This window comes from Hemitrygon akajei, chromosome 22 (genome assembly GCF_048418815.1).
Source record: "Hemitrygon akajei chromosome 22, sHemAka1.3, whole genome shotgun sequence".
NCBI lineage: Eukaryota > Metazoa > Chordata > Chondrichthyes > Myliobatiformes > Dasyatidae > Hemitrygon > Hemitrygon akajei.
In genome coordinates, this window is record NC_133145.1 from 4,389,545 (window position 1) to 4,416,576 (window position 27,032).

A 27,032-nucleotide genomic window follows, 5' to 3' on the forward strand; every position below is an offset into this window, starting at 1 on the left:
TTGTTTAGGGAATAATGACAAGAAAAACATTTTATTTCCAACAAAAACATTCAATTAAACATAAAAATATACAACCGAATCAAACACATGGTAAATGACTTAATGGAATAAATGTAAAACGTCACTGTCACTGTAAAACTTCAGTAACTTGTCTTCCTGTTTCTTTAAATCATATACAGTGGTAGTTCCGACACCATATTCTTCAGTAAGACACTGCAAAGACACACTGCGATCAAGCTTCTGCAATAACTCCACTTTCTGCGTTATTGATAATGATAGATGCTTCCTTCTCTTTTTCTCATTGTTACCCATAGGGGTATCTGCAGCTCTTTTTGACATTTTCACAGTGAAATTAAACACAGCCAACAGTGAACACAAAATATCAGCGAACAGCAAATGCACATGTAACCTGTACGAGCGCTGAGCCACAACTGACGTCTGGCGGCCTCTGATAGTGCTGTCACATCACACCTGAGTGATGTCAACTGTTGGTGAAAAAAACTTCAGTTTTCGGAGCTTTTTGGATTTCAGAATTTTGGATAAGGGATTGTGGACCTGTATATCTGTAATCCACTGTCTTTATGAATTTGTGACTTTTGTTAAATGTAATGTGTCATAAAGGAACCTTTGTGATCCCACAGTGCTTTGCTAGTTTGGATGCAGGCTTACAAGAAGTCTATGTGTTTTTATGGAAGGGGGGTGTATTTATAATAAAGAATGCTTTGACTACAGAGAAAAACAGGGCACGGCTCTCATTGGGGGGGGGGGGGGGAGCCTTAAAAGACAAATGGACTAATTAAAGAACAAATGCATAGATCCAGATAACAGAGGAATGCCATAATTTACTGATCTCTGTAAAAATATAAAAGTGAGTTATAAGATTGAGCTACCAACTTAACGTATGGAAATAGATCTTCTCTCGCAAGTATGTGCTAATAATTTGATCCACTCTGAATTTGTTGTGGTCTTTAAAAAAAAACTATTTTAGAAGACCTAGCTGAAGTGCACGCCATACATACGAGGAGTGTTTGATGGCTCTGGGTCAGTACTTGCTGGAATTTAGAAGAATGAGAGGGATCTCACTGAAAGCTACCAAATAATGAGCCTAGACAGAGTAAAGATGCAATGTTTCCTGCCGTGGTTGAGTCTAGGACCCGGGGCACAGCTTCAGAAGAGGGATGTTCATTTAAAATGGAGATGAAGGGGAATTTCTTTAGCCAGGGAGTGTGGAATCTTTGCGAAGTTTGAATAAATCTCTTTTACAACTGCAACTCACCGACTGTGTGTCATTATTTCAGCGCTGTATGTAGCACACCGCTACACAATGCTCCCTCTGGTAATCATGCCAAAATGCATTTCCTCATCTCTGTCCATGGCTCAGTTAACAGTTGTCTGGGTTCTCATTAAATTGGATTGGATTGTCTCTTGACTGGAGGCCTCCCAAATACAATGACACCCAGTATTTTCGGTCAGAGACGCCACCATCAAGACCCAGAGCATCTTCTGCACATTACGTTTTTAAAATGTATTCAGTCTACGCCAGATCACTGACAAAGCCAATAATTTCCACCCCTAACTGCCCATGAAGGTGGCCCTGGGTTGCTTTCTTAACCAAAGTCATTCAGACCAATAAGTGTGCGATGACTGTGGGAGACAATCCAGTTCGTGTCTTTCCCAAATATTTTCCCATTATTGAAACATGCCACCTCATGAGGCAGTGTTCTAAGCTAAACACACACTGTGAGAATCACTGCATCTTGCCTTAAATCCTTACCACACTGGTATTCAAACAAATAAAATCATCTGTTTATTTCATCTAAATTTAGAATCCTTCATGATTTTGAACATCTCTGAATAGATGGCACATTAGAAAAGTGACATTAATAGAGTAAATGAATGGAATCAAAACAGGTCACTGCTTGCACCCAAAAGTTAAATCAAGGTACATTTTGCACTGTGAAGGATTGGCATTGGTGATTCATGGAGATTTAAGAAACCATTTACGAAGATGAAAACGTTGTGGGCAGGTGCAAATGTGAAGAAAAATGCCCACTGGAATGGTGACATTTCCCGGGCAATGGGAGCTGGAACTTCCTTTACAGCTTACTCACTTCCTGTCGACTATTACCCCCCTGGGGTATCTGTTGTGTTTGTAAAGAGTTCAAAAAATTAACTGGTGCCAGTCACTCCTCATATATTAGTGTCAGTGTCATTACGAGTCCTCCAGCACTCGTAATGCCATCCTCCGGCCAGGAACTCTGGTCACTCCTTACACTAGACAAATTGCCAGTCACCATACAACCCCAACCAACCCAGGCCATCTGGGGCAGACATGGTCAGCCCATTTGCACCAACATAACTGCATAGTGTACACTTTAAACACCAAGTTGGACAGACTACACCATTCTTTCCAGCTTGAGTTGTAAGTTGGGAGCTCTATCCGTACTACATCTCACCACCATCTGTAGTGGGCAAAGGCTCGATTAGCCTCTGCCATTTTGTGAAGGTCATGCTTCCTTTTGATCACATTCCCCTCATTTCTGAAGGCAGCAAGCAGTTCCTGGGATAACTTCTCATGCATGAGAGTGCGTCGGTGCCGATTGTCACGGCATTCTGTAATTAACCATTTCATGGCCAGAAAACGCCGGCGATTGTCCTTAAGTGGTGTCGGAACCTGCAACAGAAAATAATCCAGGGAATAAAATTAACAAACTAGGATGAAGCAAAGTCTTATGTGCAATCCAGAGCCCAAACCAATAAACCAACGGTAAACGTGCAGCATGGTAGTACAATGCTTTGGTGTTTATACGTTCTCCCTGTGATCGGGTGCTCCTGTTTTCTCCCACCTTCACAAGATGTATGGGTTAGTAACCTATCAGCATGCTGTGTTGGCGCCAGAAGTGTGGCCCCAGCTCACTGCTGGGCTGTGTTGTGTCACTTACACAAACCACACGTTTCACTTTTTGATGAAATGGGCGTGTAACAAATAAAGCTAATCTTTTTTTTTATTAGTTTTTTTAATACATTTTCTACATAGCTACAGATAAAAAAAACCCCGGATCAAAATGATGAACGTTGATACAGTGCAAAAATAAACATACAATAATAATATGATACAAAGAAAGATAATTGAGAAAGCACCCAAATTGAAGACATGTAAAATTAGTATCCTCCCCAAGCCCCGCAACAAAAAAAAACTCCAGACCAACCACAACACACTATAGAGAATATAAATCAGGACAATCAAACCCCCAAAACTATAAATATACTTAGCAACAGAAGATATTAATGCCTACTACAAAAAAAAAGGAGCTGAAAGCAAGGGACCGGAAAAAAACCTTAGTTAAGAGGAAGGTTATGAAAGTACTCAATAAAAGGTCCCCAGACCTTATAGAACTTTAAATCTGAATTAAGGACTGAATAATGAATTTTTTCAAGGTCTAAGCAGGCCATAATATCGTTAAGCCATTGAGCATGAGTGGGCGGGGCAACATCTCTCCATCTAAGGAGGATTAAACGTCTAGCCAGGAGAGAGGCAAAAGATAATATTCGACACTTAGTCGAACTCAGACGTAAATCTGTCTCACCTCAGAAACAGAACAAAGCAATTAAAGGGTTAGGTTCTTGGTGGTGATTCAGAATATACGATAACGTTATGAAGACATCTTTCCAAAATTTCTCCAAGCTAGGACAAAACCAGTACATATGAATGAGAGAGGCCTCGCCCCTTTTGCATTTATCACAAAGCGGACTGATGTTAGGGTAAAATTGAGATAATTTAGATTTAGACATATGGACTCTATGAACAATCTTAAACTGTAAAAGGCAATGGCGAGCACAAAGAGAGGTTGAATTAACCGATTTGAGAATTGAGTCCCAAGTCTCATCGGATAAAGAGGTATTTAAATCATGCTCCCATGCCATTTTAATTTTATCCACAGGGGAACGTCATAGGGCTGCTAATTTATCACGAATAAATGATATTAAACCTTTACCTAGTGGATTAATAGAAAGAAATAAGTCCATAACATTTTTCTCAGGCATTTCAGGGAAGTTAGGGATTAAAGGAGTAATAAAGTGTCTACCGTAGATTCCGTACTACAGAGCGCACCTGATTAAAAGCCGCAGGCTCTAATTTTAGAAAGAAAATCAATTTTGTACTTGTACAAGCCGCACCGGATTTTAAGCCACAGGTGTCCCACGTTGTAATATGAGATATTTACACAGAAAGATATTACACGTGAGGATTTTTTAACTTTTAATTAAATCCGTATGGTAACATAAACAAATACATATTGCAAATGCTTTTTTTCGAACCGTGCCTGTAACACGGCTACTTTTAAATATACATACGTATCGGTAACACACAAATTACGTTGCGTATACTTTTTTACTGAACAGTGCACGAACAACATTCCAATATCTCCAAACGACTGGTAAAAAAATATATACTGCAGCCTACCAGGAAAAGTTATTGATCGCCTTTAACTTAAAAGCAGCATTTTCGCTCGGGTCTAATGCGCTCGCCCCCCACCTTTCCGTTTATCGCAAACCGGCATTTTCCCACAAGACGCGGCGAAACCGGATGTGACGTCATAGCATCCCGGGATGTATTTAACTAGAAAATACTAACAAATGAATTACTAAGCGAAAATATTATAAACTAAATAACTGCCATAAAGGCAGCACAATGCTTTTCTTCGAGTGTTTTCCATGTTGATGAGGGTGAGTACAAATGACTGATTTACAATAATTTAATTGTGAAAGTGCGCTTGATTTATCGTACAATTTCATTGGATCTCTGTGAACTACTCATCAATTTTATTGGTCTACTGTTACGAGGCAAAATGTTTTTGGTGGCATGAAAAAAAACCATGCATTAGCCGCACCGTAGTAAAAGCTGCAGTGTTCAAAGCTGTTCAAAGCGTGGGAAAAAAGTAGCGGCTTATAATCCGGCATCTACGGTAATTTGGAGATATTTTTAAAAAATGAGCATTAGGCAGATTGAATTTAGCAGAGAGCTGTTGAAAAGAGGCAAAGCGATTATCAATAAAAAGATCTTCAAAATGTCTAATGCCCTTCCTATACCAATCATGGAAGGCTGAGTCATACGTAGTAGGTAAAAAAAGGTGATTATGTAAGATAGGGCTAGAAAAGGAAAAACCATGGAAACCATAAAATTTCCTAAACTGAGCCCATATACGCAAAGTGTGTCTGACAAGAGGATTAACTATTAATCTGGACAGACTACTAGGGAGTGCAGAGCCAAGAAGTGCAGAGATAGATAATTCTTTAGTGGAGCTCAACTCCATTGCCACCCAATTAGGGCACTCGGGTTGGCCATGGAAAAAAGACCAAAAGGTAGCACAACGTATATTGGCTGCCCAATAATATAAACGAAAGTTAGGTAAAGCCATGCCACCCTCTTTTTTAGATTTTTGGAGATAAACTTTGTTAATTCTAGAGCGCTTATTCTTCCACAGATATGACAAAATAATAGAGTCTAAGGAATCAAAAAAAGATTTAGGAATAAAAATTGGGATTGATTGAAATAAATATAAAAGTTTAGGGAGAACATACATTTTAACAACATTAATACGACCTACCAAAGACACAGATAGAGGTGACCATTGTTACAGACTCTGTTTAATAGTATATGAAAGATTGGCAAAATTTTCACGAAAGAGATCTTTAAACTTCCTTGTGACTGTAATCCCAAGATAAGTAAATTGATTGTGGACTTCTTTAAAAGGGAGATCACGAAATGTTAATTTTTGTGCTTCTTTATTAATTGGGAAAAGTTCGCTCTTATGTAAATTAAGTTTATATCCAGAGAACTGGCTAAACTGGTCAAGAAGTGAAAACATTGGAGGTAAGGATGTAGACGGATTTGAAAGAAAAAGTAATAAGTCATCAGCATAAAGAGAAACTTTATGCTCAACACCCCCTCTCCAAATCCCGGTCAGTTCAGGACAATTTCGAAATGCTATCGCCAAAGGTTCTATAGCCAAATCAAAGAGAAAGTCCCTTAAGGGGCATCCCTGACGGGTGCCACGTTTGAGGTTAAATAACTGGGATTTCTGAAAATTAGTTAAAACAGAGGCAGTAGGACACAAATACAGCAATTTGATCCAAGAGATAAAACTTTGACCGAAGTCAAATTTTTCTAAAACTGCAAAAAGGTAGTTCCACTCTATACGATCAAATGCTTTCTCCGCATCAAGGGAAATAACACATTCAGGAATCCCAGTTGGAGGTGAATATAAAATGTTAAATAAACGCCGAATGTTAAAAAAAGGAAGACGGTTTTTAATAAAACCAGTTTGATCATCAGAAATAATAGAGGGAATAACAGTTCCTAATCTATAAGCCAAAACTTTGGCTAAGATTTTAACATCAACATTAAGCAATGAAATCGGCCTATTCGAGGAACACTCTGTTGGGTCTTTACCCTTTTTTAATAAAAGAATAATAGAAGCCTCATTAAAAGAGGGTGGCAATTTACCGTAGTTAAACGAGTCAGATAATACTGAAAGTAACTGAGGGGAGAGAAGTGAAGAGAATGATTTATAAAATTCTACGGGGAACCCATCAGGTCCAGGAGATTTCCCTGAGGACAATGCAGAAATTGCAGAAGATATTTCTTCTGATGATATAGGCGCATTAAGTTTGGCTTTAAAATCAGATGAAAGCGAAGGAATATTCAGATTATTTTAAAAATGATCGATAGAGATATTGTCATCCAAAGATTCAGAGGAATAAAGTCGAGAATAGAAATTTTTAAATGCGTCATTGATTTCTAAGTGATCTGATGTTGTAATATGTTGTTTGGCTTTGGAACGCCTCAGCTGATTGGCTAGAAATTTACCAGATTTGTCACCATGAATATAAAAACGACTCTTACTTTCAAGAAGTTGGTGTTTGACAGGTTGAGTGGACAGAAGATTAAATTTAGTTTGAAGTTCTACACGTTTCTTGTATAGTTCAGGATTCTTAGTTTGAGCATACAGTTGATCCAATTCTTTAATCTGATTAATGAGGTCTAATCGATCTGCACAGGACTTTCTATTAAGATTTACTGTATAGGAGATTATTTGACCCCTCAGATATGCTTTCATGGCATCCCAGACAATCTGGGATGACACTTCAGGTAATTTATTGGTGTTAAAATAAAAGGTTATCTGATCCTTGATAAATTTTAGAAAATCATCATCTGATAGTAAAGTCGAATTAAACCGCCAGTGTTTATTCCTCTGAGGGAGACCAGGAAAATTTAAAGACAGAGTAATTGGGGCATGGTCAGAAATCAGTATACTCTGATAATCACAAGAATAGACAAATGGAATGAGTTGATTGTCGAGTAAGAAGTATTCAATTCTAGTAAAGGTATGGTGAACATGTGAAAAAAAAGAATAATCTCTCTCAGTAGGATGAAGGAAACACCATATATCAGAGATACCATAATTAGAGAGAAACGATTGAATAGCTGATGCAGATTTAGTAGGTAGTCTAGTAACAGAGGACGATCGATCCAAACTAGGATCTAACCAACAATTGAAATCACCACCCAGTATAAGAGAGTATGAGTTTAAGTCTGGTAGTGAGGAGAAAAAACGTTCAAAAAAATTATCATCATCAAAATTGGGGGCATACAGGTTTGCTAGTACAACTTTAGTATTATATAGTTTACCAGAAACAATAACAAAACGGCCATTTGTATCAGATATCTTATTATGGAGTTCAAAAGGAATATTTGAGTTAATAAGGATGGAGACCCCCCTAGCCTTGGCAGCAAAGGATGAATGAAAATGCTGACCCGCCCACTTTGACAAAAGCCGGGAGTTATCAAAACAACGAATATGAGTTCCTTGAAGGAAAGCAATGTCAGCTTTGAGTTGTTTAATATGTGAGAATACCTTCCTCCTTTAACAGGGTGGTTCAATCCCTTTACATTCCAGCTCACGAATTTAAGTGCACTAGCCATTATCAATTACTAATGCATAAAAGGCAGCAGGCATATAAAAAGTCAAGCAGTACAATAGCAGTCTGGGAGCAGAGATTCGTAAGGTCAGAATATAAACATGTCCTAAGCAATAAAGAGATGTTGGAACTGGAAAATCCACCCACCCGCATAACCCAAAACTAGACGGCTACCAAAACAAGTAGCTAGCTCTACCAAAAAAATTAACCCAAATACAACTTCCAGATCTGTGTCATTAACAACAGTTCCGTATAAATACTATAGCAAATAATAACTAGTTTATGCACTAGAAAGCATAACTACAGATTAGAACACCTTCTGCAGAAATATAAAACTTAATACAGAGAAAATCGGAAGAAAACCAAAACTAACCTACCCGCGAAAAATTATAGAAGAATAAAGTAAGAGAAAGGGAAAAAAAAGGTAAGAAGGAAAAAGAAAAAAGAAGAGGAAGGGGAAAATTATAAATTCAAGACGAGTATTTATCAACCATTTACAGAGAAGGGAGGAAAAAATTCAGAGATTAGAAAAAAGGGGTGAAGAAAAGAAAAAGATAAAATAAATAAATATTTAAAACAAAGGAAAAATAAATCAGCAGTTGAACTGTGAACCGACAAACAGGGAGGCCTTCACTAAAGACTTCGAACCTCCAAAACAAGTTAGAGTTAGTTGTAGAACTCTGTAGGTAAAGTTATACAAGAATAAAAATAGATTACACACACACCAAATCCCGGGAGAGATTGTCAACAGCCCTTAAAGTTTCAATGAATAATGTCTGAGTGATTCAAGTGAATTCTGAGTCCAGAGAAAGTAATTTTACTACGAGGAGTACTTATCCACCATTTTAGGAGGTCCGATCAGATTCCGAAGATGACTGGATAGCCGGAAGACTTGCCACAAACGCTTCAGCTTCCTTCGCTGATTTGAACCACTTGTATTTCCCGGTATTAAGCTTGATTCGTAGATCGGCAGGGTTACGAAGGGAAGGTTTGAAACCACGATCAAAAAGCACTTTCATTGCGCCTTTAAACTCAGCGCGCATCTTTAAGGTCTGGGGTGCAAAATCTTCCACAAAGCGAATGGTTGTATCCTTGAAAGGAAGCGACCCCCTGCGACGCGCCTCTACAATCAGACTGTGTTTTACCTGGTATTGATGATAACACAAGATTACTGGTCGCGGGCGGGAGCCCAGAATTCCGGGGGGAACGTAAACTCTGTGTGCCCGTTCGAGCTCGGGCGGCTTCGGAAGCAAATCTTTCCCGAATAACTCACAGAGAAACTCGGCGAAAAACTTCACGGTTGATCCCTTTTCGGTCGCCTCTGACAATCCCAGAATTCTGATGTTACAGCGGCTACTGCGATTTTCGAGACCCACCATTTTGGAAAGAAGTTTGTTAGATTTTTCCTCTAAGCTGAAACAGAGAGTCTCCAAGTATTGAACACGACTTTCTAAATCTTCAGAAGTCGAATCGATGCGAGATAAGTGTTCAGTATGTTTGTCCACTTTATCGTTGATCCGATCCAGTTTGTCTTCTAACTGTTTGAAAGCGATTTTAAATTCCTTTAAGATTTCGTCTCGGAGCTTTCCAAGCGCAACCATCGTCTTGTCCGACGGGGTCATAGCTTCTTTTCTCCCGGATTTAGAACTCTTGCTAGACATTGTAAGTTAGATATATTCACAGGCAAGTAAGAGATACCAAAATAATTCCTAACTAAGGTTTAAAAAATGGAGACATTTAGTGCAAAGATAGCGACAATAACGGAACGAAAGTTCGGAGCAGCTAAACAATCGCCATCTTACCAGAAGTCCCGTTAAAAACAGTTCCGTATAAATACTATAGCAAATGGTAACTAGTTTATGCACTAGAAAACATAACAAATAGGAACAGCTTCAGCAGAAGTGTGAGACTTAATACAAAGAAAATCAAAAGAAAACCAAAACTAACTTACCCGCAAAAAATTATAGAAGATTAAAAGAAAAAAAAAGGAGGGAGAAAAGAGGGAAATTATAGATTCGAAGAGAGTACTTATCAACCATTTACAGAAAAAAAAAGCAAAACTTAAACTATGAATCAACCAACAGGGAGGCCTTCAATAAAAACTCCAAACCTCCAAAACAAGTTAAAGTCAATTGTAGATCTCTATAGATAAAGTTATACAAGAATACAATGGATTGCACAAGTACAAACTAAACGTCCGCAGGGAAACATTAAACTCTGATTATCTATTTAGAAAAAACGCACCAAGTCCAGGGAGAGATTGTCTACAGCCCTTAGAGTCTCAATAGATAATGTCTGAATTATTCAAGTACAGTCTGAGTCAGGAAAAAAAATAGCTTTACTACGAGAGGTATTTATCCACCATTTTAGAAGGTCAGACCGGGTTCCTGAGGAGACGGGATAGCCGGAAGACTTCCAACAAATGCCTCAGCATCCTTCACTGATTTAAACCACTTATATTCTCCAGTAGTAAGCGTAATTCGCAGGTCGGCTGGATTGCGAAGAGAGGGTCTAAGACCACGATCAAAAAGCACTTTCATTACACTTTTAAACTCAGCGCGCATCTTCAGAACCTGGGGGGCAAAATCCTCCACAAAACGAATGACTGTATTTTGAAACGCAAAAGTACCTCTGCGGCGTGCCTCCATCATCAAACGGTTTTTCACCTGGTATTGATGAAAGCACAAAATTACCGGCCGTGGGCGGGAACCCAGAGTTGCTCGGGGAACGTAGATCCTGTGTGCTCTTTCCAGCTCAGGTGGAGTCGGAAGAAATTCTTTCCCAAAAATCTCACAGAGAAAATCGGGAAAAAATTCCACGGGAGAGCCCTGTTCGGTGGCATCTGGCAAACCAAGAATTCGTAGATTGCAACGTCTGCTGCGGTTTTCAAGATCCACCATTTTGGAAAAAAGCTTACAAATCTGCTGCTCTAGGCTGGAGCAGAGGGTTTCCAGATATTGGACACGGCGTTTTAGATCTTCAGAAGCCGAGTCGATGCAAGATAAATGTTTGGCATGTTCATCCACTCTAGCGTTGATCCGATCCAATTTGACATCCAGCTGGTTGAAAGAAGTTCTAAATTCCTTTAAAATATCTTGTCGATGCTGTTCCAAAGCAGCGAGAATGTCAACTGGCAAAGTCGAAGAAATTTCTTTTTTCCCGGTTTTAGTACTTTTGTTAGACATTGTAAGATAGATGTGTTCGCAGGCAAGTAAGAGAAACCTAATAAAATACCTAACTAAGGTTTAAGAATGGAGACATATACCGTAGATTCCGGACTACAGAGCGCACCTGATTTTTAGCCGCTGGCACTAATTTTAGAAATAAAATCATTTTTTTAAATGTAAAGGCCGCACCGGATTTTAGGCCGCACCGGATTTTCGGCCGCACCGGATTTTCGGCCGCAGGTGTCCCACGTTGTAATATGAGATATTTACACAGAAAGATATTACACGTGAGGATTTTTTTAACTTTTAATTAAATCCATATGGTAACAAAAACAAATACATATTGCAAATGCTTTTTTTCGAACCGTGCCCGTACGCGGCTACTTTTAAATATACGTTGCGTATACTTCTTTACTGAACAACATTCCAATATCTCCTAACGACTGGTAAAAAATATATATACTGCAGCCTACCAGGAAAAGTTATTGATACCTTTAACTTAAAAGCAGATTTCGCTCGGATCCAAAGCCGCTCGCGGAATCCGCTCCCCCCCTCCTTTCCGTTTCATCGCAAACGGCATTTAAAAGCAGATTTCGCTCGGATCCAAAGCCGCTCCGCCGCTCGACCCCCTCCTTTCCGTTTCATCGCAAACGGCATTTTCCCACAAGACGCCGCGAAACCGGGTGTGTCGTCATAGCATCCCGCGATGTAGTACAGAAAACAAATATAGTTTAAACTAAGAGGGTAGGTAGCACAATGCTTCGAGTGTTTTCCATGTTGATGAGGGTGAGTACAAATGACTGATTTACAATAATTTAATTGTGAAAGTGCGCTTGATTTATCGTACAATTTCATTGGACCTCTGTGAACTACTCATCAATTTTATTGGTCTACTGTTACGAGGCAAAATGTTTACGAGGCGGCATGAAAAAAACCTTGCATTAGCCGCATCGGATTATTGGCCGCAAAGTTCAAAGCTGTTCAAAATGTGGGAAAAAAGTAGCGGCTTAAAATCCGGAATCTACGGTAGTGCAAAGGTAGGGAAAATGACGGAGCAAAAGTTCAGAACAGCTAAACAGTCGCCATCTTGCCGGAAGTAAAGCTAATCTTCTATTGGGGGACATCTCACTAGTAGGCTCATTTAGATGTGTGTGGCTAGGGTCTGATGAGAAAGTGTACTCCTGGGGTACACAACAACATCACTAGCAAACAGAATGTGGGAAACACCCAGCAAGGCAGGCAGCATCTGGGGAGAGAAGAGAGCAGAGCTAATGACCTGGAAAAGTTGCAGGGAAGGAGGGACAGCAAGAACAAAGGGAATATCTATGATAGGATGGAGACCAAGGGCAATTGGGGTGGTGCTGGCTGTGAGAGAGTGGCGAAGGCTTGTTAATATCAGGTGTAAATAGAGAAATCAATAAGGACAAAGTAAAATAAGAAAATGCTAAAGCTGTGTGATACCAAACTCTTGTAGGTCATATAACATCTGTGGCAACAGAAGATCATGCTAACAATGACTGCTCAGTTCTGAGGTAAATTGGAAAGACTGGTATCTGAATTGCTGAATTCATCACCGGATATCAAGAACTGTAACACGTCCTGACAGAAGATGAAAATACTGTTCCTGGAATTTACTGAGTTTCACTGAAGCAGTCAGGCAGACTTCAGAGTGGAAATGGGATGGAGAATTGTGAAAAGTTTGCAGGAAGGTCAGGATTACCCTGGGAAACTGAAAGCAAGTGGTTACCCTTTCTTCAATAGAGTCTCAAAGATCCAAAAGCTCACCTCAGCCCTACCCCCACCCCTTTCCAATCAGGTTTAATTTTTCTAGTTTCTCTTACTTCTGATGAAAGGTCACTAACCAAACATTAACCACTTCTCTCCCATTCCCATTTCAAATCTTCAGCATCTGCAATGTTTGCTTTTAAACACCAAAACGATAAAACTGGTGATCACGATATGTTCTGACACACGGCCCCAGTCAGGGTGCACTTGAGTCCCACATCTTGGTGCTCAACAGCTGCAGCATTTGACCCGACTCACCCAGTGGGAAGGTTCACTGCTGCAAGAGCACTAACCAGGGCCGGGATTCACAGCCTCCCTAGTAGGATAAGAAGGTTAGAGACACATTTGCTTGGACTAGTGGGTGAAGCAGTGTAGATGAGTGGTAAATCTTTTTGAGAACATATGCACCATTATTGAGTGCTCTAAAAAATACCCTCACAAATCATAGTAATCTTGAACAGTGATTATTATTAACGAATTAGTAACAATAATTATGGTCTTGGAGGAAAAGGGATCCAAGCAGCACACACAAAATGCTGGAGGAACTCAGCAGGCCAGGCAGCGTCTATGGATAAGAGTAGAGTCAACATTTTGGGCTGAGATCCTTCCATAGATTCTCAGATACTGCCTGACCTGCTGAGTTCCTCCAGGTGTCTCTCTGTTCCCCCTCTCCATCTCTCTGGCCCACCCGGCTCTCTGTCTCCCCCTCTCTCTCTCCGTCTCTCTGTCCCTCCGTGTGTGGAGGGGAGGGGGGATCTTGGATTTCTAGCACCTGCAGATTTTCTCTTGTTTATGAGGAAAAAGACATTGTTTATTTGCATTCATTATTATTAAAAAATGAGGGGTTGAAATAAATGAAACATTTCAGAAAACCTGTTCAAAAACTATCATTAAACTTTTAAAAGGGCAATTGCAAAAATATCATCTTGAAATGGTATTGCCATTTATTATCCAAATATTGATGTGTACATCAGGTCTGTGAGGATTTCAATTATCCAATGTCATGTGCTCTCAAAGCCATCCAGGCTTGCTGTGAAAACATACCACAGGTCCCGGGTTGTAAAAATCCACCATCTGATTTTTAATCATCATTATGGAGTTTTGAATTATAGGCAGAGTTTAAAGAATCGAGGGGCGACACTGCATGAGGTGTACCAACAAAATCTTTGTGCATACATTCTTTGGCACATGTGCCATAGATTCCTTACCCCATGTTTCTGCTAATTCTATTTGTTGGCAGCCACCTTGTAGTAATAGGCTCTGATACCAACACTAACAGTAATTACCCTTCAAAAGCAGTTCTAGTATGCACTGGATTGTGAGAGATAGCTTCTCTTTCACCGATAAGGTATAACTGAGGCAATTTTGTTTTCAATGCAACCTTCAGACCTGCGTGGGTTCCTGTTTCAGGGCTTATGGAGAGGCAGGGACTGGCCAGAACTGCTGCAAGACTGTGTAGTCAGGTTTGTCTATACGTTACAAGGCTGGTACACACAAATCCTCTATCTACACGACACAAGTGCCTGTACAAGTTGATTGAATACACACATCTGTTCTAATGTATATTAGGCTGTGTGCAAATATACAAAAATGTACATTGAGAGGCTTGAGTGAGTACGAGCAATGGTTATTACGTTTGCATATGAGCATGCATACATACTAGTACACAAACACGCTTGAACCCAAGTCATATGTGCATATACTCATGAGGCCCAAGTATACAAAAATGATGGTCAAAACCACTCAGAATGAACAAACTACAGGTGTGTGCTCACAGAAGCAACATAACACACTAGTGGTCTATACTTACACCTGTGTTTATGTGCATCTACACAGAAACAAGCCTTTTATGCGTGCTTTGAAAGGGAGAATAAAACGACACCTGCAGCCTCTGGTAACCCTGTGATCTATGTCTGAAGTCAACAGCAGAACACCTTTCAGAGGGTGACCTGGAAAAGCACTGAAAACCTGCGCTAACCAACTGATGAGATGTGTCCAAGGACATCTTCATCCTCTCACTGTTGCAGCTGCCTCAAAAGGGCGACAATCACGCCCAGGAAGAGCAGGGTGAGCTGCCTCAATGGCCGTTGCCCAACTGTACTCACATCTGTTGTGATCAGGTACTTTGAGAGGTCCGTCATGGCTAGAATTAGCTCCTAAGCAAGGACCTGGACCCACTACAAATTGTACCCACTGTAGACCTATTGTGGCAGTAACAGAAGATACAATCTCACTGGCTCTCCACTTGGCCTTGGATCACCTGAACAACAGCAATAGCTACATTAGACTGCTGTCTATTGATTACAGCTCAGTGTTCAACACCATTGCACCCCCAGTACTAATAAACAAGGTTTAAAAGCTGGGCCTCTGCAACTGGATCCATGACTTCCTTATTGGGAGACCAATCAATGTGAATCAGAAATAACATCTCCTCGCTGACAATCAACACCAGCACACTTCAAGGATGTGTGCTTAGTCCACTACTCTGTTCTCTCTACACCTATGACTGTGTGGCTCAAGCACATCTATAAATCTGTTGATGACATTGTTGGCGGAATCTCAGATGGCGATGAGGAACTGTACAGGAGTGAGAGGGCGGTTGAGTGGTGTCACAACAATAACCTCGCACTCAATATCAGTCAACAGACACAAAATGCTGGTGGAACACAGCAGGCCATGCAGCATCTATAAGGAGAAGCACTGTCGACATTTTGGACTGAGACTCTTCGTCAGGACTTCTGACAAAGGGTCTCGGCCTGAAACGTCGACAGCGCTTCTCCCTATAGATGCTGCCTGGCCTGCTGTGTTCCACCAGCATTTTGTGTCTGTTGTTTGAATTTCCAGCATCTGCAGATTTCCTCGTGTTTACTCAATGTCAGTATTTGATTGTGCCTTCAGGAAGGGGAATTCGAGAGCAACACGCCAGTCGTCATCGAGGAGTCAGCAATGGAAAGGGTGAGCAGTTTCAAGTTACTGGATATCAGCATCTCTGAAGATCTATCCCTGGCCCAACATATCGATGCAATTACAAAGGCGGCACATCAGCAGCTATCTTTCGTCACGAGTTTGAGGAGATTTGATACATCACCAAAGACTCCAGCAAATTTTAACAGATGTACCGTGATCATTCTGACTGGTTGCATCACTGTCACTGCACAGGATTGGAAAGAGCTGCAAAGGATTACAAACTCAGCTAGCTCCATCATGGGCACTACCCTCCTCAGCATCAGGGGCATTACCCAGGACAAGTCCTCATCTCATTGCTACCACCAGGGAGGAGGTATAGGGGCCTGAAGACACACACTCAACGTTTCAGGAACAGCTTCTTCCCTTCTGTCATCAGATTTCCGAATGGAAAATGAAACAAGCCATGAACACTTGCTGTTCAGTTTTGCACTAATTAATGTAATCGTTTTTAATACATATTTCTTATTGTAATTTAGCATGTTTAATGTATTGTATGTACTGCACGTACTGCTGTTGCAAAACAGATTTCATGAGATACGTCAGTGATATTAAACTGGAATTTGAAAAATACTTGTGCAAGTTGTATCCATGTGCATGTACAAAAAAGTTACATAAATGACCATGTGTAGTTATAGGCATATAAATACACCCCAGTATACATACACATTTCTTTAAACTTGTGTTCAGGTGCATCCGATTTGTGTTAACGGTGTGTGCACGTATATACACACACACTGGTATATGGACATGCATCGGCTCAGAGAAACAGGAAGCCTGCCACTTAGATTCATAAAGTGCAGGAACAGTACGACGCAGGATCACGCCCTCCAGCCTTCGAGGTTGGGCAAACTAAACAAACACCTAATTAATTCCTTTTGCTTTTACAAGGTCCATACCCCTCCATTCTCTGCACATTCATGTACCTAACAACGTCTTGAATATCTCTATCACATTTGCCTCCACTACAACCTCTGGCAGCACATTCCAGACATTCACCATTTTTCATGTAAAAGCAAAACATGCCCCACATACCTCCTTTAACATTTCTCTCTCACCTGAAATGCATGCCCTCTAGTATTCCACATTTTGATACTGGGAAAGATACCAGCTGGCTATAAGACCATAAGATATAGCAGCAGAAGTAGGCCATTCAGCCCATTGAGTCTGCTCCACCATTCAATCATGGGCTGATCCAATTCTTCCCGTCATCCCCATTCCCTGCCTTCTCCCCATGCCCTTTGATGCCCTGGCTAATCTAGAACCTATCTATATCTGCCTTAAATGCACACAATGATGGCCTCCATAGCCACTCGTGGCAACAAATTCCACAGATTTACCACCCTCTGACTAAAGTAATTTCTCCACATCTCTGTTCTAAACGGACGTCCTTCAACCCTGAAGTCGTGGCCCTCTTATCCTAAAATCCCCTACCATGGGAAATAACTTTGCCATATGTAATTCTATTCAGGCCTTTTTAACATTTGGAATGTTTCTATGAGATCCCCCTCATTCTCCTGAACTCCAGGGAATACAGCCCAAGAGCTGCCAGACGTTCCTCATATGGTAACCCTTTCATTCCTGGAATCACTGTCGCGAATGTTCTCTGAATGCTCTCTAATGTCAGTATATCCCTTCTAAAATAAAGAGCCCAAAACTACACACAATACTCCAAGTGTGGTCTCAAGAGTGCCTTATGGAGCCTCAACATCACATCCCTGCTCTTATATTCTATACCTCTAGAAATGCATGCCAACAGTGCATTCACCTTCTTCACCAACTCAACCTGGGGGTTAACCTTTAGGTATCTTGCACAAGGACTCCCAAGTCCCTTTGCATCTCTGCATTTTGAATTCTCTCCCCATCTAAGTAATAGTCTGCCTGTTTATTTCTTCCACCAAAGTGCATGACCATACACTTTTCAACATTGTATTTCATTTGCCACTTCTTTGCCCATTCCCCTGAACTATCCAAGTCTCTCTGCAGGCTCTCTGTTTCTTTAACACTACCTGCTGCTCCACCTGTCTTTGTATCATCAGCAAATTTAGCCACAGATCCATATATACCGTAGTCCAAATCATTGACATACATCGTAAAAAGCAGCAATCCCAACATCGACCCCTGTGGAACTCCAGTGGTAACCAGCAACCAGCCAGAATAGGATCCCTTTATTCCCACTTTGTTTCTGCCAACCAGCCAATGCTCCCCCCATGCTAGTAACTTCCCTGTAATTCCACGGGCTCCTATCTTGCTAAGCAGCCTCATGTGCGGCACCTTGTCAAAGGCCTTCTGAAAATCCAAGTACACCACGTCTACTGCATCTCCTTTGTCTACCCTGCTTGTAATTTCCTCAAAAATTTGCAGTGGGTTAATCAGGCAGGATTTTCCTTTCAGGAAGCCATGCTGGCTTTGGCCTATGTTATCATTTGCCTCCAGGTATTCCATAATTTTATCCCTAACAATTGATTCCACCAACTTCCCAACCACTGATGTCAGGCTAACAGGTCTATAGTTTCCTTTCTGCTGCCTCCTGCTTAAATAGCGGAGTAACATTTGCAATTTTCCAGTCATCCGGTACAATGCCAGAATCTATCGATTCTTGAAAGATCATTGTCAATGCCTCCGCAATCTCTCCAGCTACTTCCTTCAGAACCCAAGAGTGCATTCCATCAGGTCCAGGAGATTTATCCACCCTCAGACCATTAAGCTTCCTGAGCACCTGCTCAGTCGTAATTTTCACTGCACATACTTCACTTCCCTGACACTCTTGAATGACCGGTATACTGCAGATGTCTTTCACTGTGAAGACTGAGGCAAAATACGCTTTCAATTCCTCTGCCATCTCTGTGTCTCTCGTTACAATATCTCCAGCATCATTTTCTATTGGCCCTGTATCTACCCTCAACTCTCTTTTACCCTTTATATACTTAAAAAAGCTTTTAGCATCTTCTTTGATATTAGTCACCAGCTTCCTTTCATAATTCATCTTTTCCTTCCTAATAACCTTCTTAGTTTCCTTCTGTAAGTTTTTAAAAGCTTCCCAATCCTCTGTCTTCCCACTAGCTTTGGCTTCTTTGTATGCCCTCTCTTTTGCTTTTACTTTGGCTCTGACTTCACTTGTCAGCCAAGGTAGTGTCCTTCTTCCATTCAAAAATTTCTTTTTATTTGCAATATATCTGTCTTGCATTTCCCTCCTTTTTTGCAGAAACTCCAGCCACTGCTGCTCTGCTGTCCCTCCTGCTAATGTCCCTTTCCAGTCAACCTTGGCCAGTTCCCCTCTCATGCCATTGTAATTCCCTGTATTCCACTGAAATACCAACACATTGGAATTTAGCTTCTCCCTCTCAAATTACAAAGTGAACTCGATCATATTGTCCTGACGAAGGGTCTCGGCCCGAAATGTCGACAGCGCTTCTCCCTATAGATGCTGCCTGCCCTGCTGTGTTCTACCAGCATTTTGTGTGTGTTGTTGTTTGAATTTCCAGCATCTGCAGATTTCCTCGTGTTCGATCATATTGTGATCACTGTTCCCTAAGGATTCCTTAGCCTTAAGCTCTCTCATCACCTCCAGATCATTGCACAACACCTAATCCAGCACAGCTGATCTCCTAGTGGGCTCAACAACAAGCTGTTCTAAAAAGCCATCCCTTACATTCTACAAATTCTCTCTCGAGGACCAGCCCTGGCCTGGTTTTCCCAATCCACTTTCATGCTAAAATCCCCAACGATTATCATGACATTGCCCTTCTGACACACCTTTTCTATCCCTTGCTGTAATTGGGCATTCACATCCCGACTGCTGTTTGGAGGCCTGTATACAACTGCCATTAGGGTCCTCTTACCCTTCCCATTTTGTAACTCAACCCATAGAGACTCTCCACCTTTTGATCCTATGTCATCCCTTTCTAATGATTTACTATTATTTCTTATACACAGGGCCACACCACCCCGTCTACCTACTAACTTATCTTTCCGATACACCGTATATCCTTGGACATACAACTCCCAATGGCAGCCATCCTTTAGCCAAATTTCCAAAATGGCCACAATGTCATACTTGCCAATCTATAGCTGAATTTCAAGATCGTCAATTTTATTTCTTATGCTGTGTGCTTTCAAATACAACACTTTCAGTCCAAAGCTTTCTGCTTTAACTGCATCACGCCTCTATTGCCCTGTAACTCATCCCACTGGCTGTGATTATGCCTCATCTCCTGCCTTTCCTTTCTATCACCTCTGTTGCATGCTATCATAATTGTATAACCTTTTATCGGGTCACCGCTTAGCTGCTCTATAGAAAGCAACCCAAGTTTCTGCTTGTAGCATATGCCCTCTAATCTAGACAGCATCATCATAAACATTGCCTGCACTCTCTCCAAAGCTTACACATCCTTCCTATAATGGGGTGAGCACAATTGGAAGCTATACTCCAGATACGGCTTAACCAGCTGCTCACTGGATGTTTTTTTTCTTACACGATTCTGTATAAAAATCCGAGGAGATCAGCAGTTTGAGAAACTCAAAGCTACCCGATATGGCACCGACAATCATTCCACGACCAGTCACTTACAGCACATTACTCCCCCATTCTGATGTTTGGACCGAACAACCACTGAACCGCTTGACCACGTCCGCATGTTTACACACCGAGTTGCTGCCACAGGATGGGTCGATTAGGTACTTGTTACACAGGTCAAGTGGCTACTGAGTGTATATCACAAATAGCAAAGGTCCCTGTGCAACACCACTAGTCACAGATCTCCACCAGAATAACCTGCATCAAACATGACCCACCAGCAAGCCAATTCTGGTTCATGCTGGAACAGTCACATGTGTGTTCAAAGGATATCTGGGACATGCAAAAGCAGCATTCAGTGTCAAGCAAACATACCTGGTAACTCTTCCCACCTCGCTGTACACTGGTTAAGCCGATGACAGGCTTACAGTTTTCCAGAGCTTGATGGAAGATCTTGTGTGGATTACATTCAATTACATCCTTTTCAGAGTCAGGAGCTTTGTGATAATTCTCAATCTGCTTCCGTTTCATCAATTCAAGAGTCTAGTGAACACAAATCTATCATCAGATCAGACCATTTAGGGCTCCCAGATTCCGCACATTACTCTAAGAAAGTATGCCATTACAATATTAACGGAGAGTGTTTATGCAATGTGCAATAGTAACTCGCACTGCTGATGAACTGAATGGAAGGCACAGTATAACAGGAATTGTGAAAGGAGGCAGCCTGGGACAGTATAACATAGGAATTGTGAATGGGAGGCAGCCTGGGACAGAATAACACAAATTGTGAATGGGAGGCAGCCTGGGACAGTATAACATAGGAATTGTGAATGGGAGGCAGCCTGGGACAGTATAACATAGGAATTGTGAATGGGAGGGAGCCTGGGACAGTATAACAGGAATTGTGAATGGGAGGCAGCCTGGGACAGTATAACAGGAATTGTGAAGGGAGGCAGCCTGGGACAGTATAACACTGGAATTGTGAATGGGAGGGAGCCTGGGACAGTATAACATAGGAATTGTGAATGGGAGGCAGCCTGGGACAGTATAACATAGGAATTGTGAATGGGAGGGAGCCTGGGACAGTATAACATAGGAATTGTGAATGGGAGGGAGCCTGGGACAGTATAACATAGGAATTGTGAATGGGAGGGAGCCTGGGACAGTATAACAGGAATTGTGAATGGGAGGCAGCCTGGGACAGTATAACAGGAACTGTTAATGGGAGGGAGCCTTGGACAGTATAACACAGGAATTGTGAATGGGAGGCAGCCTGGGACAGTATAACACAGGAATTATGAATGGGAGGGAGGCTGGGACAGTATAACACAGGAATTGTGAGTACACGTACAGAGTTGTGTAACAATGCAGTGTTAGGGGTGTTCAGAGCACATAACCCATGGCAAACTATTGAGTTCCCGAGACATACACATTCCAAGGAGAGCTAACACCTCTGTGAAGAGAAGATTTTAGATAATAGTACATTAAAGAGACTAACAATGTTTGCGGAGAGTAGCCCGACAATTGGCATGATTTAAGAAATCACTAAAAAGAGCAAAAATAGTTGCGGAAGAAAAACTCAAGAAATAAAAAGCAAATTGCAAAAGCTTCTAGAAGATACTAAAAAGGAAGAAATGGGTAGAGTAATAAGATCAAGAGAGAAGTTATAGTGAAAATAATTTAATGTTAACTAAGCAACTTGCATCTTCTTTCATTCCTTCTGGCGATGTACGCAGTACATCCAAATGAGGTGTTTATATCTCAATGCTTTGTGAAAGCCATGTTGATGGATACTGTACTACCTGTGAAGGTCTGTTTCGACTGTGACCTGTGAAGGCTCTGTGCATGGACCACAATCTGACTGGTGTACACTGGGAATTCAGCTCATTTTCTATTTTTGGCCTGTTCTCAAATGCTTCAATGTGGCCAGATTTTCTGACATTAGGCTTGATTGCTTTTCTCCCCCTGCAATTCTGGAACTGTTCTTAAGCAGGAAGGAGCTTAAGAATGAAATTAGAAGAGCCAGAAGGGGCCATGAGAAAGCCTTGGAGAGCAGGATTAAGAAAAACTATAAGGCATTCTACAATTATGTGAAGAGCAAGAGGATAAGACGTGAGAAAAAAGGACCAATCAAGTGTGACAGTGGAAAAGTGTGTATGGAACCCGAGAAGGTAGCTGAGGTACTTAATGAATACTTTCCTTAATGACACAGAAAAGGATCTTGGCGAGTGTAGGGATGACTTACAGCAGACTGAAAAGCTTGAGTATATGGACATTAAGAAAGAGGATGTGCTGGAGCTTTTGGAAAGCATCGTTGGATAAGTCACCGGGTCCAAACAAAATATACCCCAGACTACTGTGGGAGGTGAGGGAGGGGATTGCTGATAATTGCACCATCAATGGGGACGGGAGAGGTTCCAGAGGATTGGAGGGTTGCAGATGTTGTTCCTTTATTCAAGAAAGGGAGTAGAGATAGCCCAGGAAATTATAGAGCAGTGAGTCTTACCTCAGTGCTTGTTAAGTTGAAGAAGAAGATCCTGAGAGGCAAGACTTATGAATATTTGGAGAGGTATGATTAGGAATAGTCAGCATGGCTTTGTCAAAGGCAGGTCGTGCCTTACAAGCCTGATTGAATTTTTTGAGGATGTGACTAAACACATTGAGGGTAGAGCAGTAGATGTAGTGTATATAGATTTCAGCAAGGCATTTGATAAGGTACCCCATGCAAGGCTTATTGAGAAAGTAAGGAAGCATGGGATCCAAGGGGACCTTGCTTTGTGGATCCAGAATTGGCTTGCCCACAGAAGACAAAGAGTGGTTGTAGACGGGTCATATTCTGATTGGAGGTTGGTAACCAGTGGTGTGCCTCAGGGATCTGTTCTGGGACCTCTTCTCTTTGTGATTTTTATAAATGACCTGGATAAGGAAGTGGAGGGATGGGTTAGTAAATTTGCTGATGACACAAAGGTTGGAGGTGTTGTGGATAGTGTGAAGGGCTGTCAGAGGTTACAGCGGGACATTGATAGGATGCAAAACTGGCCTGAGAAGTGGCTGATGGAGTTCAACCCAGATCAGTGTGAGGTGATTTATTTTGGTAGGTCAAATATTTTTTTAAAAATGATGGCAGAATATAGTATTTCTAGTAAGACTCTTGGCAACGTGGAGGATCAGAGGGATCTTAGGGTCCGAGTCCACAGGACGCTCAAATCTGAAGGTGGAGCCTTCAGTCGGCATCTGATGGTTCCATCTTCAAGATCTCTATTTCCCCCTTTCAGTGTTCTTTTGAAGACCCTGACCTGGAGTTACACGCTGACTACGGTTCTTTGGAGGAATGGGATCCGCTCTTGGGGTTCCAAAACTGGCTGTTGTTCGGCAGGCCAAAGGCTCGGCCTAAGAGTCTGGCTCAGATTCGGAAGTCCAGGATCTCGTGACTGTGGAGACGGGCGGATCGAGTTTCAGAGTCATGACAGGAGACCCGTGTGTCTCTGGATATCTACAGCTGTGTGGCTGGAGACCTGGGATCTCTGTAAACTTCAGGCACAGAGCTCAAAAAAGTGAACTTACAGACTTTTAATATCATAAACCAGCAAACTGTTTGTTACATCTCCCTGCTCGCTGGGAAAATGGAGACACCGCTTTCTCCCTCATTAGGGGGAGAGAGAAAAGCTGCATGTTGAACACCAGGTGGAATGCGAAGTCTTTGGGGTAACTGAACGTCCGTGTCTTTGCTGTTGCTTTGTTAATGCTTGAGTGCTCGGTGGCCGTGCCGATGCTTTGTTTTACCGGTGGGGGGGGGGGGGGGGGATTGCTGCCGCTTACACGTGGGGGGGGGGGAGCTGGGAGGGACTTTGGGGTTCTAACATTTGACTGTTGTTCATTCTTTGGGGCTCCTCTGTTTTCGTGGATGTTTGCGAAGAAAAATCATTTCAGGATGTATACTGTATACATTTCTGTGACATTAAATTGTATCTTTGAACCTGCGCAGTTGACTCTGTGGTTAAGAAGGCATACGGTGTATTTGCCTTCATCCACCGTGGGATTGAGTTCAAGAGCCGAGAGGTAATGTTACAACTACATAGGACCCTGGTCAGACCCCACTTAGAGTACTGTGTTCAGTTCCAGTCACCTCACTACAGGAAGGATGTGAAAACTATAGAAAGGGTGCAGAGGAGATTTACTAGGATGTTGCCTGGATTGGGGAGCATGCCTTAGGAAAATGAGTTGAGTGAGCTCGACCTTTTCTCCTTGGAGCGACGGAGGATGAGAGGTAACCTGATAGAGGTGTACAAGATGAGAGGCATTGATTGTGTGGATAATCAGAGGCTTTTTCCCAGGGCTGAAATGGCTAGCAGAGAGGGCAGAGTTTTAAGGTGCTTGGAAGTAGGTACAGAGGAGATGTCAGGGGTAAGTATTTTTTTCTTACACAGAGAGTAGTGAGAGAGTAGTGAGTGGAATGGGCAGCCAGCAACTGCGGTAGAGGCAGATAAAATAGGATCTTTTAACAGGCTCCTGGATAGGAGCTTAGCAAAATAGAGGACATGGGTAACCCTAGGGAATTTCTAAAGTAAATACATGTTTGGCACAGCATTGTAAGCCGAAGGGCCTGTATTGTGCTGTAGGTTCTCTATGTTTCTAACAGTATTCACTTGAACTGGGCTGGGGCTGATTTCTTGGTAATTACAAACAGATAAATTAGGTTTCCTGGTCCCTCAGGCCTGCCCGGCCATTACCCCCGTAACATTTAACTCCTCTAATTATCAAGAATCAATCTAGTTCCACCCTAATATTCAAGGACTTGCTTCCACTACCTTCTGAGGGAGAGTTCCAAAGATTCACAACCCTTAGAGGAAAAAGAATTGTCTCATGCATCTGAAATTGTAGGATCCTTATAGACTCACACAGAACAGGAAACATTCTCTTCATATCCAGCATCTGACATGTTCAATTAAGTCACCTTTCTACTCTAGATTCTAGTGGACACAAGACTAGCCTGCCCAACCTTGGCTGGTATCCTTATACCAAGCATCAGTCTAGTAAATATTCTCTAAACAGTTTTCAGTAAATTTACATCCTTCAGGTTCACCTGAAATCGCCAACTCCATCCCAAGTACTAAGACTGAGGACATCTTCAAAAGGTGGCATCTATCACCAAGGACGCCCATAACCCAGGACATGCCCTCTTTACATCACTACCATCAAGGTGGTGGTACAGGAGCCTGAAGACAGCCTCTTCCCCTCTACCATTAGATTTCAGAAGGGATAATGAACCAACACACGAACACTAACTCACTTTTTTGTTACTCTTTTTGCTACTGTAAATTATTGTTTTTAATGTATTACAACGTACTGCTGCCACAAAACAACAAGCTTCATGACAAAGCCAGTGATATTAATCCTGATTCTGATTCAGTACCCAACTAAAAGATTGGTATTTAGTATTCAATTTCCTTAGCAATAAATAAGACCAGGTCATTCAGATCCCATCTCAGAGGTCCAAAATCTCCTACCATTTAGATATGCTTTTCTTTTATAAACCACTCTGCTAAAATGAACAATTCCACATTTTCACAAGACTCCCATTACTAAATATCTGCTTTGAAATCTTATTTTCTTCACAATTTACCTTCCCATATTTGGGTATGGCATGGGGAGGAGTTGGTGTAGGAGCAATTGAGAAGAAACACTCAGCTGTTACCTGGTTCATGATTGACCGCGACAGCATTTTCTGACCTCCCTTCATCATCATATTGATGAATTTGCTACAAAACAAATAAAAACAAGTCAATTTGTAAAACTTAGTAACGACAAAATACATGTCAAATAGCTTCCCCACTGCCCACATAAAGACACTAAACAAGGATAGTCAGAGCAACAGACATCAGCACAGGGATTGTTGGAAACAAGGTTTCTGCAACTTGTAGACAGAAATTGTTCATTGCTATCCAGGTCAGTATAGGACAGATTACAGGCCAATAATCCTGTTCTTGAGGGGGCAGCAGTGAGTGCTGTGCAGATGCAACAGGGACGTTCCCATGCTGGTCCGACAAAGATTTTCCAAGGGGAAACCCAGTCTCTATAAAAGAGATACACCACCTAGCGGAGCAGTCCTCGTCAGAGTAGTCCGAGGTAGAGTCTAGGTAAATTCTAGGTAACAGGGATATTGAGGAGCAGATAGGGAAACAGATGCTGGAAAGGTGTAATAGTAACAGAGTTGTGCTAGTGGGAGATTTTAATTTCCCAAATATCAATTGGCATCTCCCTAGAGCAAGTGGTTCAGATAGGGTGGAGTTTGTTAGGTGTGTTCAGGAAGGTTTCTTGACACAATATGTAGATAAGCCTACAAGAGGAGAGGCTGTACATGATCTGGTATTAGGAAATGAACCTGGTCAGGTGTCAGATCTCTCAGTGGGAAAGCATTTTGGAGATAGTGATCATAATTCTATCTCCTTTACCATAGCATTGGAGAGAGATAGGAACAGACAAGTTAGAAAAGCGTTTAATTGGAGCTATCAGGCAGGAACTTGGAAGCTTAAATTGGGAACAGATGTTCTCCGGGAAAAGTACGGAAGAAATGTGGCAAATGTTCAGGGAATATTTGTGTGAAGTTCTGCATAGGT

The 27,032-nt window shown here is 41.6% G+C and overlaps 1 protein-coding gene across 1 annotated transcript; it reads right to left on the reverse strand.

Moving 5' to 3' along the window:
- Positions 1 to 26,168, reverse strand: mrps7 (mitochondrial ribosomal protein S7). Its single transcript, XM_073026631.1, has 3 exons — positions 26,111 to 26,168; positions 20,788 to 20,955; positions 1 to 2,674 (listed from the first exon to the last, which is right to left on the reverse strand). The coding sequence occupies exons 1-3, from the start codon at positions 26,159 to 26,161 to the stop codon at positions 2,453 to 2,455; spliced, it is 441 nt and encodes a 146-aa protein (XP_072882732.1). The 5' UTR covers positions 26,162 to 26,168; the 3' UTR covers positions 1 to 2,452.
- Between the last annotated feature and the right edge of the window lie 864 nt (positions 26,169 to 27,032).